The sequence below is a fragment of the Chrysochloris asiatica genome, unplaced genomic scaffold (genome assembly GCF_000296735.1).
Source record: "Chrysochloris asiatica unplaced genomic scaffold, ChrAsi1.0 scaffold00077, whole genome shotgun sequence".
Lineage (NCBI taxonomy): Eukaryota > Metazoa > Chordata > Mammalia > Afrosoricida > Chrysochloridae > Chrysochloris > Chrysochloris asiatica.
The window spans coordinates 1,508,529-1,522,500 of record NW_006408595.1 but is presented as its reverse complement, the minus strand read 5'-3'; the positions used below and the strand labels follow the sequence as shown (position 1 = coordinate 1,522,500).

Genomic DNA, 13,972 nt, shown 5'->3' with positions numbered 1-13,972 from the left:
TTCTTAGGAAAAATTAGACATAATATGAGATTCTGGATGATTTTATCCTTCCCAGAGTGAATTTACTTTTGTTTTTTGAGAGATAGTTATGCTAGGAAAAAAACAATCACCTTTATCCAGATTTTAATGACTGAAGTTTAGCTTCATTACTCCTGAGGATTGGTCTTTTTCTGGTACTTTCATAGTCCTCAAGTGTAGCATTTGATGATCCCAATCAAAATCCCTCCTTGGCTTATTTTTCAGTTTTTTCTTCTTTTTTTAAGTTTTAAACATTTTGAGAAATAAAAAGAAATATAATATGAACATGCGTACATTCCCTTTGTGGGTTTTTAATTCCAGTGTTTTTCTCCACCTTGATGAGCCTGCTAAATTGCTGGCCCTTCTTTTCCCTTTTATTTCCTCCAGGTTTTTGATTCCACAATTTACACAAATTAGCTCTGTGGTACTTCCCAGAAAAAAAATCTTGATACTCTATTCAACTTTTTTATATTGTTCAGAAGAATTATTCTGAAGAACATGATTTGCCATAAATGAAAGTTAAAGATTGTATCACTTATGAATAAAAATAATTCTCAGAATTAGCTTGTAATATGTCCCGACCAGCAAGAATGTCACCACAAAATAAATTTTAATGAATAAAACTCACAGAAATACGCAGTTAGAATTATAAAATCTAATTGCTGTAACTGTGCCTAACTTTGAGGAAAAGAAGTGTGTTGTAAAATTGAAAAGAAAAAAAAATGGGACAAAATGTACATTAATAGAATTTACTATTCTAAAAGACATTTAGAAATTGCTGCATTTTTTTTAATTGACCAAAAGTTAGTTCTCTGAGAATACGAAATTATTTTAGTCTAATTTTTAATGAACAGCATCAACGTTTATTGAGCTAATGTATACAGAACTGTTTATAAATATTCTAACTCAGAAGTGGCAAGAATACATTAGACTTTCCAAGCTTTTTAAAAATTCAATTTAGATAGTAATTTATATAAAAATAAACTAAAGTGAAATAATCTGCCAAATTCATTTAAAAAAATACACTGTCTTCCATAAATGGAGATAACTCAAGTGATAAAATTAATCCATACTCCCCAAAGTGATCTTGAATGAAACATTAATAGCAGATCATAACCTATTAAAAGCAGTGCCTTAAAATATTTTTATTTTTGAAACAATGATGTAATTTTAAGAAATTGTATTCTCTAAGATTTGGCTCCATAGATTAAGCACTCAACCTCAAGGTTGGTTGAACCACAAGGTTGGCAGTTCAAATTCACCAGATGCTCCTTGGAAACCCTATACGGGGTTGCTATGAGTCTGAGCTGACTCAACAACACTTAACGAAACACAAGGTTTCAAATGATGCCCTAGCTGACACAGCTAAGTGCTCGACTACTAGCCAAATGTTTGGCAGTTTGAACTTACCCAGAGGTACCTTGGAACATAGACCTGATAATCTGCCTTTAGAAGATTTCTTGTAAAGCCTGTTTAGCAGTTCTACTCTGCATACTTGAGTTGAATTTGGTGTGAAAATTATAGAAATGTGATCAAGGTCTCTTATATTTTGTTGGCAATTTAGGTTATTTCAAAGAAGCCCTGTGCTGCTAACCTAAAGGTCAGTGGTTTGAACTGGCTAACCACTCCATGGGAGAAAAAGGAAGCAGTGTGCTTCCATAAAGATTTACAACAGTGAGGACCCTTTGGAGCAGTTCTAATTTGTCCTATAGGATCTCTATGAATGAGAACCAACTTAACTGCAGTGGGTGTGAAAGGTTCACTCTTAAAACCAACCTGTTTCTATCGTGTGTATTTCGATTTATAGGAAGTGTGTTGTTGTTGTTAGGTGCCATTGAGTCGGTACCCACCCATAGCGACCTTAATGCACAGCAGAACGAAAAACTGCCCAATCCTGGGCCAACCTCACTACTGTTGCCACGCTCAAGTCCATCGATGCTGCCACTTGGCCAGTCCATCTCATTGGGGGTCTTCCTCTTTTTCTCTGACCCTCCACCTTACCAAACATGATGTCCTTCTCCAGTGACTGATCCCTCCTGACAATATGCCCTAAGTATGAGAGACAAAGTTTGGCCATCTTGGCCTCCAATGAGCACTCTGGCTGCACTTCTTCCAAAAACGGATCTGTTGATTCTTTTGGCAGCCCATGGCACTTTCAATATTTTCCTTCAAGACCATAACTCAAAGCATCAATTCTTTGATAGTTTTCATTATTCGCTGTCCAGCTTTTGCATGCATATGAGGCTATTAAGTGTCGTTGAACTGATTCCAACTCACAGCGACCCGACCCAGGCTTTTTAAATATTTGCATTAGCAGAAGGCCTTGTTTTTCTCTTGCTAAGCTTATGGGCTTGAACCACCAACATTTTGGTTTGCAGTCCAGTGATTATCCCATGGAGTCACCGTGTTCATGACAGAAAGTTGTTGTTGCTTTTAAATACCAACAAGTCATTTCAACTCATAGTGATTCTGTATAGGCTTTCCCAGGAGTGGCTGGTGGGAGTGAACTTCCAGCCTTGTGATTAGCAGTCCAGTGCTTACCCTATAGTGCCACATCATGACTCCTATATGACAGAGTGATGGTGGTGGTAGAATAGAATTGCTGTGTAGGGTTTTCTAGACGATGACCTTTACAGAAACAGGCCTTTATAAGACATTAGCTGAAACTTAAAATTTTATTTCAAGTCAAGAAGATTAATCATTTGGTTGATAGCTAATATATTCCAGCCTCTGGGAAAGGACTCACAGATTTCCCATGAGTTAAACTAGTCATCATGTAACTGTAGATTTCTTATTATTGCCTGTTTTCACTTTTCATAAAATGCGTTTAAAAATCAGGAATACTGCTACATTTAAAATTTTCAGATTTTAAAAGTAAAACTTACTTTTTACAGGAAATTTAGGAAAACTCAGAAATATACAAGGAAAAAAATTAGAAAATTGTTTCTTTTTGACGCTGCCTCTCTATTAATATCTGTGTAGGGTAGCGTAGTGGTTACGAATCGGGCTGCGAACCTTAAGGTCAGTGGTTCGAAACTACCAACCGCTCCGCAGGAGAAAGATGAGGCTTTCTACTCCCGTAAGGATTTACACCCTCGGAAACCCTGTACAGGGTCGCTATGGGTCGGAACCAACTCAACAGCACGTAACAACAACAACAACAACAAACATATTTATATCGGTATCTACTTCCATCTGTGAAAAAGTAAGTATACATATGTATATTGTTGTTGTTAAGTGCCATTGAGTTAGTTCTCACTGACCATGTATAGGGTTTCAGAGGAGCATCTGGTGGGTTTGCACTGCTGACCTTGTGGTTAGCACTCTAGTGACTATTCTATAGTGCCACATCTTCACCAACAGTTTTTGGTTTTTTTCCCTCTTCAGTTTTAGCCATCCTAGTGGGGAGTCTTTATTGTTATTTTAAAATAAAACACACTTATTAAAATAAAAGATACATTGAAAGAAATAACCTGTGTATCATATTGGTGACATAATCACAGAGAGAGGAATTATTTCAATTAACTTTGAACCACAGTATTGTGACTTGATTATTTCTATTTTTAAAATTTATTTAAACAAAAAATATATATATTCATTTAAATGGCCAAAGGGCACCTTTTGCAAGCCAGCCTCCTGCCTGCAGGCACACAACCTTTCTTAGTCCATGGCCTAGAATCCACAATTGTTCTATCTCGCTATGCCATCACCTTTGCCACCGTCTCTGCTGTCATCTCTTTTCTAGGTAGGATTTCACGCTCCACTCATGCTCTTCCTTCGTGATGGTCCTGGGATCCTCTGTTCCTGCAATGAAAGATTAACCACACTCTGCTTTTAGTTACATATCTTCTACTAATTACAGTTGTGACAATCACAATTAATCTTGCTAACAATTACTCATAATTGAATCATAAAATTCTATCACCATCACCCCCTGTCCCCTTTCACTTTAAAAACATCTTGTGCAGCAGATCTGACTACTGCAATATGTTGCTTGATTTCTTGACTGCTGCTTCCGTGAGTGTTGATAGTGGACGCAAGCAAAGTGAAGTCTTTGACAACTTCAATCTTTTCTCCAATTATCATGATGTTTATTATTGGTCCAGTGATGAGGATTTTTTTTTCCTGTACATTGAAATTTAACCCATAATGAAGGCTGTGTTCTTTGATGTTCATCAGTAAGCATTTGAAGTCTTCTTCACCTTCAGCAAACAAGATTTTGTCATCTGCATATCACAGGTTGTTAATGAGTCTTGCTCCAATCCTGATGCCACATTCCTTTTCATATAATATAGCTTTTCGGATTGTTTGCTCAGCAGACAGATTGAATAAGTATGGTGAAAGAACACAATCCTGGCACAAACTTTTCCTGATACTAAACCATTCAATGCCCCCTTTTTCTGTTCAAACAACTTCTTCTTGGTGTATGTATAGGATCCTTTTCAAGTGTTCTGGAATACCTATTCTTCACAGTGTTGTCCATAACTTGTCATGATTTATACAGTTGAAAGTCTTTGTATAGTCAGTAAAGCATAGGCAAACACTTTTTTGCTATTCTCTGCTTTCAGCCAAGAGCCATCCAATATCAGCAATGTCCTCATGTGAATCCATATTCTCATCAGAATCCAGTTTGAAATTCTGGCAGCTCCCTGTCAATGTACTGTTGCAGCCAGTTTTGAATTCTCTTTAGCAAAATTTTACTTACATGTGATATTAACGATATTGTCCAATGATTTCTGTATTCTGTTGAGTAACCTCTTTTTGGAATCGGCACAAATATAGATCTTTTCTAATCATTTGACAAGATAGCTGTTTTCCAAATTTCTTGGCATAGGTGAGTGAATGCCTTCAATGCTGCATCAGTTTGTTGAAAATTTTCAATTTGTATTCCATAAAATCCAGAGCCTTGTTCTTTGTCAATGCCTTCAGTGTTCCTTGGACTTCTTCCTTCAGTACTATTGGCTCTATATATTCTGTCCATCTTCATTTTTTTAATGTTTTATTGTGAATTATGTGATAGTTTACATGGGAAAACATTAGCTTTACATTCATCCTATCATATATCATTTCATTGTCATGATTACAATCCCCTGCATGCATCATCAATTAACCAAAAGGTGTCCCCTGCAAGTCTGCCCCCCCAGTCATCAGCACACAGTTCCTCTCCATGTCTTCGTCTCTGCCTCCATCTCTGGTGTCACTGCTTCTCTGGGTGGGGTCCTGCATGCCACTCTTCTCCCTTGATGATCCCAGGGACCTCTTCTCCAGGATTGCAAAGTCAATCACTCCCCTCTTTTTGCTACAAAACATCTACATTTACATTTCCAACCCTCACAGTCAGTCCTGATAATAATTATTCACTATTGTACCACAAGAGACCTATCCCCATATCCTTTCATCAGCCCCACCCAGACAGATTGGATACTACTCAGTGGAGATTCTACCTTCCTCCATGCCTTGTGGATTTAGGTTCCCTCCTGAAAGCTAGTAAGCCAGGCACTTCTTGCCTTTGTAGCCCCCAACTTTGGGTAGCCAATGTCCAAGTTGCCCATCCCTATCTACCCTGTGTATCATGGGGGTGGAAATGATCCTCGCTGTAAAGATTTGTTCCGTCTTTTCAGCTACTGCATCCATAGGTGTAGGTCATGTTCAGAAAATTGTATCAGATTACTCTTTTTTTCCCTCTTCTTTCTTGTTCTAGTTGAGCTCTGTTCATTCAGTCATTGAAGCCTGGTCAAGTGGGTATTATCTGCAAGTGTGGGTGTTCTGATGCATATGCCCTCTCTTCGTATCAGCTGGACACTTCACTGTCCATTCTAGTCCTTTGTGGCTATGTTACTGACTCTGGGCCTAGGAGTCCCTAGGACTTACCATACTGCTGGCCAATCAAGTCTCCACCCAGGTTCACAGGAGTCTGTTGAATGTGGTAGGGCTTAGCTTGTAGCTTTATTGCTGTTTTTCCCTCACTTCCCCTTATTGGTTACCATCATGGTCACCAATCCAAGCTTATGTCTGCTTATATATTCCTATTGAGTCTCAGTCTTGGAAGGGGGTTTGCCCTGAGGGGACCCAACCACTTGCCTTGGTGTGTCCTAGGTGAGCAACTTGCTTGTTTTTGTAGTAATCAGTTGGATTGCCATTATCGTTTTGTTTTTCCTGTCAGTCTTTCTTTCAAGAAGTATCTTCTGTTCTTCTAGCCACTCCAGACTGGTCTGATTGTCCTTTAAAGTGGCAATTTCCTACCTCAGAAGATTCTGAATGGGGTTCAGGATTCCCCCTATGGTTTTATGTAATGCAGAGTCTCCACAGAAAGCCTTCTTTACTGCACATGTTGTATCCCCATTTTAGGTATTCCAGACAGAAGATGGACTTACAAGCTTTCCATGGTGATATTTCTGGCTATTCTTTTCTCTCCCCCTCAAGTGTCTATTTTACAAAGGTATTATGCGAGGGAAACCAAGATTCAAAAGACATCCAAGCATCTCAACATTATTTCCCCCCTTTTCTCCATTCCAACCATGGCTCAATCTCTGTATCCCAGAGTCCTGTTGTTCCAAGGTTGTGCATACATCATTATTTACCTCTGTCCTACTTAGCCTTAGTGGGGAGTCTTGGTGTGGCACTGTAGGAAAAGTAGTGGATTGCAAAGTTGGTTTGAACCTCAGTGTCAGCAGTTCAAACTTAGCAGCTCTTCCTCAGAAACCCTATACAGGATCACAATGAATTGGAACCAACTTGACAGAACGTAACAATAGCAACAACAAAAAGTGGTTCGAAGTAGTATCTCATGATGGGTTTGATTTGCATCCTCAGAAACCCTATCCCAGGTTGTTATGAATTGTAACAGAGTCAGTATTAGTTGGAATGGACTCAACAGCACTTAACAGTAACAAACCCTATTCAGGGTTTCTATGAGTTGAAACCTACTTGATGGAAATTAACAACAAGAACAATAGCAACAACAATGGAGCCCTGTTGTCATAGTGCCTAAAAGCCTGCTTGCTAACTAAAAGGTCAGCTGTGTAAATCCATCAGTCAGACTCTGCATTGAGAAAACTGTGGCAATCTGCTTCCACAGAAATTATAGTCTTGGTACATAGATCAATGGAACAGAATTGAGAACCCAGAAGTAAATGCATCCACATACAGTCAGCTGATCTTTGACAAAGAACCAAAACACATTTTATGTGGATGAGATAGTTTCTTCAACAAATTATACTGGCAAATCTGGAAGTCTATTTGCAAAATGAAACAAGACCAATATTTCACACCACATACGAACAAACTCAATGTAGATAAAAGACCTAAATGTAAAACCTAGAACTATTGTTGTTGTTGTCAGGTGCCATCGAGTCGGAACCGACTCATAGTGACCCCATGCACAGCAGAACGAAACAATGTTCTATCCTGGGCCAACCTCACTACCGCTGCCTCACTTGAGTCCATCAATGATGCCACCTGGCCGATCCATCTCGTTGGAGGTCTTCCTCTTTTTCTCTGACCCTCCACCCTACCCAGCATGACATCCTTTTCCAACGATCGTTTCCTCCGGACAATATGTCTAAAGTAGGAAAGACGAAGCTTAGCCATCCTGGCCTCCAAGGAGCACTCTGGCTGCACTTCTTCCAAAACAGATCTATTGGTTCTTTTGGCAGTCCATGGCCCCCTCAGTATTCTCCTCCAACACCACAACTCAAAGGCATCAATTCTTCTACGATCCTCCTTATTCACGGTCCAGCTTTCGCATCCATATGAGACTATTGAAAACACAATGGCCTGGGTCAGGCGCACCCTAGTCCTCAAGCTGACATCTCTGCTCTTCAATACTTTAAAAAGTTCCTGTGCAGCAGATTTGCCCAGTGCAATACGTCGTCTGATCTCTTGACTGCTACTTCCGCGAGTGTTGATAGTTGATCCAAGAAGAATAAAGTCCTTGACAACTTCAATCTTTTCTCCATTGATAAGAATGTTGTTTATTGGTCCAGTGGTCTCTATTAAGAAATAGAGACAAATGTATGGGCTCTGATACATGGCAAAAACACTCTGTCAAACATAACTAAAAGCACACAAGGAATAGAAGACAAAATAGATGACTGGGACCTCCTAAAAATAAGACACTTAAGTGCATACAAATATTTCACCAAAAGAGTAAACAGATAGCCCAATGAATGGGAAAAAATTTTTGCATTGACATATTAGACAAGGGACTAATCACTGAAATGTGCAGAGAACAACAACACTTCCATAAGAAAAAGACAAACAATTCAATAAAAAAAAAAAAGTGGGCAGAGAATATGAGCAGCTAGCTACTTCACCAAAGAAAGAACTCATGTGGCCAGCAAACATATGAAGAAATGTTTATGGTCATTAGTAATTGTTGTTGTAGTTAAGTGCCGTTGAGTCCATTCTGACTCATAGCCACCCTGTATAGCATTTCAGAATAGAAGCTGATCTGTTTGAACTACAGATCTTGCAGTTCAATTTGACTTTGTGGTTGAGTGCTTAGCCTACAGTGCCTGGAGAAATCTGAGACTATGGTCCTTAATCACTCTTTATGTCTGGAACAGAACTCACCCTTGTGGCTCAATTTTCATCCTACGTATAATGTATATATATATATATTATATGTGGGTTAATGTGCCAGACTGCAAAGCCATTTGAACTGAAAGATCGGCAGTTCTACCTCACCAGCTGCTCCTCAGAAACCCTATACAGTGTTGCTATGGGTTGGAACTGACTTGACAACACTTCACAACAACAACAATAATATATATACATATGACAGCAACACTAGTGAGGTATGCTAATCATGGAATGATCAATCATTTAAGATCAAATGGGCAGAATTTACCTAAGGACAACATTGAGAAGGGATGGGAAAGCAGGTGGAATGGAAATAGGAAACACAGGGAAGAAGTGTGAAACTGTTGTTGCGTATAGAGGATTGCAATCATTGAGATGAAACAAAACTGATTTGTTGAATGTTAAAGTGAATATGTTCTCTGTAAACCTTCACTTAGTTCACAATAAAAAGCTTAAAAAAGAAAACTACAGCTTTAGAAACCTAATAGAGCAGTTCTACTCTGTGTTTTGGAGTCCTGGCATGGTGCTGTGGGCTAATGCGTTGGACTGCAAAGTCATTTGAACTACAAGGTCGGCAGGAGGTTTAAGCTCATCAGTTGCTCCTCAGAAACCCTATACATGGTTGCTATGGGTCAGAACCAACTCGACTGCACTTACCAGCAACAAACAATAATTCTGTCTTTTAGTGTCACTATGAGTCAGATTCAAGTTGACTGCAATGTTTTTGTTTTTAGTTTTCTTTGCTTTTTATTTCAATGGCTAATGACTTTTACCACCATCCATCTGTCTGTTTGTTGTATTGTGGTGGCTTACGTGTTGCTGTGATGCTAGATGCTATGCCACCAGCATTTTAAATACTGGTAAGGGCACCCATGGTGGACAGATTTTAGCAGTTTCCAGATTAAGACAGATGACGAAGAGGGTGGGACAGACTAATTCTGGATGTTTTAGCCACTGAAAACAGTGTCAGATATTGTGCTGGAACATAAAACATTATGAATACCACCTGAATATTGTGAAACATAGTATCAGAAGATGAGTCCCTCAGGTTTGAAGGAAGACTCGTGAACAACCTGTGATGTACAGATATCCTTGCTTGCTGTAAATAAAGAGGAGTTAAATTTCTTACTGATGAAAATCAAAGACCATTGCCTTTAGTATGGATTGAAGTCAATTTAAAGGAATCAGAAATCCTCCCAACTAGAACAACTGGACCAATAAATAAGTAAGTAGCATCATGATAAATGCAGAATTGATTGAAGAGATAAATTATTTCATTTTTCTTGGATCCATATCTACACCAGCATTTATTATTTTCCACTTGCCCCCAATACATTCAGCACTCATGAAAGCACCAGTCAAGAAATCAATTGACATATTGCATTAGGAAAATCTGTGGCACAAGACCTCTTTAAAGTGTTCAAAGAGCATAGATATCACGTGCACTTGGAAGGATTCAAGAGATCTAAGATGCACCTGACCCAAGCTATTGTATTTTCAGTAGTGTGATATGCATCTGAAAATTGGACAATGAATAAGGGGAACCTTAGAACAATTAATGCATTTGAGTTACAGTGTTGGTGAAGAATATTGAAAGTATCATGGACTGCCAGAAGAACAAACAAATCTGCTTTGGAAGAAGGATAGACAGAATTCTCCTTATCAGCCAGGATTGCAAGACTCCATCTCTCATACTTCAGACATGTTTTCAGGAGGGACCCATCTTTAGAGAAGGACATTATGCTTTGTAAAGTGTTGGATTGGCACAATTGCAGCAACAATGGTTTCAAGTTTAACAACAATTGTGAAGATCGTACAGGACCGTGCATTGTTTATTTTGTTGTGCATTGGGTAGCTATGGCTTGGAGAAGACTCAATGACACCTAACAACAAGTGATATTGAAAGTGATATCAGGATTAAGCACTAGCAAACCTTATAATGGATGTAGTTGGAAGTTAATAGATGGTTAGCTGATACAAAAGGTTTTAATGGGTACTCATAAATGTTTACTAGAGACAGCAGTGTATTCTCAGCTGCCCATATTACTGAAAAGTCAGGTTCCTTATTGCCTCATGGATTCTTAGGACTTGATGTGGGATTCCAATATATTTGATAAATTTTCCTCTGATTATGAATTTGTATTAAAATCTACAGAAGGTATTTAGAGGTTGTGGAATATGGATTCTGGCTGAAGTCGCTTTAAAGTGTTGTGTATTTTCCAGGTTTGGACTCTCAGCTCTGGTAAGGTACTCTTGCTGTATGGGAGAAAGATGGTGCTTTCTACTCCCACAAGCATTTACAGCTTCAGAAACCCTATATAAGGTGATTATAAGTCAGAATTCACTTGATGGCAATGGGTTTTGGTTACTTTGGGTTATAGTTTTGGTTACTTTGCTGCACATTATTAGCCCATGATATAAAACATTGTCCAATGGCATATTTTTTACAATATTGAAATTTAAGAAAGCTCTTGGTTTTCACTTTATGATAGATAAGCCCTTTTCTCCCCTGATGCTCCTATTAAAAAAAAAAAATAGTATTTCCTTGAACTTTAATACATATTGAATCTTTGATAGGACAGCATGTTTGATCGTATCCTATTCAAAACCCAAGGTTAACATTTTCTAATTAGAATTCCAGATTAGTTGAAAGGGAAAAGTATAAGCCAAACGCACACATAAAAAAGATGTGAAGCTTATACTTGTGCTCCACCTTTGGAGTGTGTCTAATGGTTTCCCTTGGCAATGAAAGAAGGGAGTGCTAGAAATGGAGTTTCCTCTTCTGGTTTTCACTTGTCATAAGATAGAGAAACTTATTTTTTCCAAGATAAAGAGTGACATAAGAGCCAAAAACAAAACAAAAACAACTAAAGTAGATTTTCTACCCTTGTAAAGACTTACAGCTTTGGAAACACTATACAAGCTGAGTAGTTACTGACTTGGTGGCATACCAACATTGCAGGATAATGCATTGGACCACAAGGCTAGCAGTTCAAACTCACCAGCCACTCCTCGGAAACCCTATAAAGGATTGCTATGCTTCAGAACCGACTTGAAGGCACTTAACAACAATAACAATTCTTGGTTAATTTTCTAGTTTAGGAGAAATAATGTATGAAAAATTAAAATTGAAGGTGGAAATAACTTCTTTTAATTAGAAGGGGATTTTGCTTTCAAGTTATTTGAGCAAGCTTAGTTTATTGTTTGGTAGTGTGATGGATCTGTTGGATAAGCACTGGACAGCGAATCACAAGGATGGCAGTTCAAGACCACCAGCTGCTCTGTGCTGCTGCAAAGATTTATATCTTGGAAACCCTGCACAGGGTGGATGTGAGTCAGAACCTACTCCATGGCACTTAACAACAACCACAAACTTGTAATTTGAATTACTTAAATTTTGAGGAGAAGCTGTTTTTCTACTAAAGTAGACTGAACTCAATTCTTATTTTCTGATTTGTCTTAATTAAGTAGAGAAATGATTTGATCTCTAAAAACTTTCTCTGGAGAACTTTATCAAACCATTTGTATTTTTACTGTTTATGCTTTAAAGGAAATATACTTATACCAAATACTATTCTTGTAATAAATAACTATGCAAGGCTTGATATAATTTATATTTTTCCTCTTTCTTTGCAGTTTGGAAGAACTGAAGTAATTGATAATACTTTAAATCCTGATTTTGTAAGAAAATTTATTCTGGACTATTTTTTTGAAGAAAGAGAGAATCTTCGTTTTGACTTGTAAGTCCTAGTACAATTTGCATTTTATAAAATTGAATTTTAAGGGTAGTTTTAGAAATACCAGGGTGTGGGTCCTGTGTTTGCAATGAATTCTAGATTTTATTGGCAGGAAACCAAATTAATTTTATCCAGAGTGTGGCCGGAGCTCTGTCATAAGTACTGCTATGCATTTTGTAGGTTCTCTGCGCTATGCTTGTTGAACAATTGAACCATGTAGAAATGCTAGTAGACAGAATATGTTGATATTCTGTCAAACTATCACACACTTCAATAGCGTTCATAAAACCTGTACATATAATCCAAGGTGTCTCATTGACTGTCATGTCTCATGCCTGTCAGATCTTTAAGTTTCTCTGAGCTGTTTCTTAGCATAGCATGCGGATCACTGTGGAGACATCCTGTTACCATGGCTCTTAGTTGCTGTTATGTTGACCCTGACTCCTGGTGTCCTAATGTATATAACAGAATGAAATGTTTCCTGATCCTATGACATCTTCATGCTCTTTCATATGTTAGAGCCCATTGTTGTGGCTATTTTATCGATTATCCATTAACTTCTAATCCATTCCAATTCATTGCACCCCATGTGTTGCAGAGTAGAAGTGTGTTTTGGAAGTCGGGTCTGGAAAATTTACTTCTGAAAGGTGGTCGCCTTGAAAACTGTGGAGCACATTTCTACTCTGACATACAAGGGGTCATTATGAGTCCGAATGGACTCAAGAGCAACTAATAACATAAAATCTTACAGAAGTGCGGAACCAGGCCTTTCTCCTGTGGTGCAGATGGCTGGCAACACATTTCTAATTCATTTCTAATCTAATCTTCCCTGGATGTTAGAGGCAGCATTCTGAATCAGGCATATTAAAGGTTTATTTTTAAAGTCAACTTTCAGCTCATATAGAGTCTGAACTTAGTCTATTTATAAGGTATTATTGATTATATTGATTATAATATTGATTATGCTCCTTGGAAAGCCTATATAGGCACTTAACAACAACGTACTGTATATTGGACTCTTGGTGTGGCACTCTAGTATCAACACTGGACTGCAAACAACAAGGTCTGCAGTTCAAACCTACCAGCTGCTCCTTTGAAACCCTACACAGGTTCTCTGTGAGTCAGAAATGATTCAATGGCACTTAACAACAACAACAATATACTGAATTTTGGAGTCATGATGTGGCAATATAGGATAAGCACTTGACTTCAAGGTCAACATGAATCACAAGGTTGGAAGTTCAGACTCACCAGTCTCTCCTTGAAAATACTAAAAGGGTTGATATGAGTCGGAACTGACTTAACTGCACTTACCAACATAAGGTTTTCAGTGGTTAGCCATTCAGAAGTAATCTGCCTCTCCTTCTTCCTAGTCTGTCTTAGTCTGGAAGCTCCGCTGAAACCTGTTCAACATGGTGTCCCTACTGGTGTTTCTGGTGGCAGTTTGTAGCTTCATAACAATACACAAGCCACCTCAGTATGACTAACTGAAAGCTAATGGTGGAGTCAAATCCATTATATATGAGGGTGAGTCAAAACTTATCCACACCCCAGTTATATTAAAATTCCCATGCATGTCCATAACAGATGACAACATTGAGTGTACACCTGAAATGATTCTGTTGAATAGATGA

At 38.3% G+C, this 13,972-nt stretch overlaps 1 protein-coding gene across 1 annotated transcript in view; it reads left to right on the top strand.

Annotated features, from left to right (window-relative positions):
* Window positions 1-13,972, top strand: part of CPNE8 (copine VIII) — a 384,959-nt gene that overhangs the window by 82,009 nt on the left and 288,978 nt on the right. Inside the window, exon 4 of the mRNA XM_006865292.1 lies at window positions 12,238-12,341. Coding sequence (XP_006865354.1) covers window positions 12,238-12,341 — 104 coding nt within the window. The remainder of the gene's footprint in view (window positions 1-12,237; window positions 12,342-13,972) is intronic.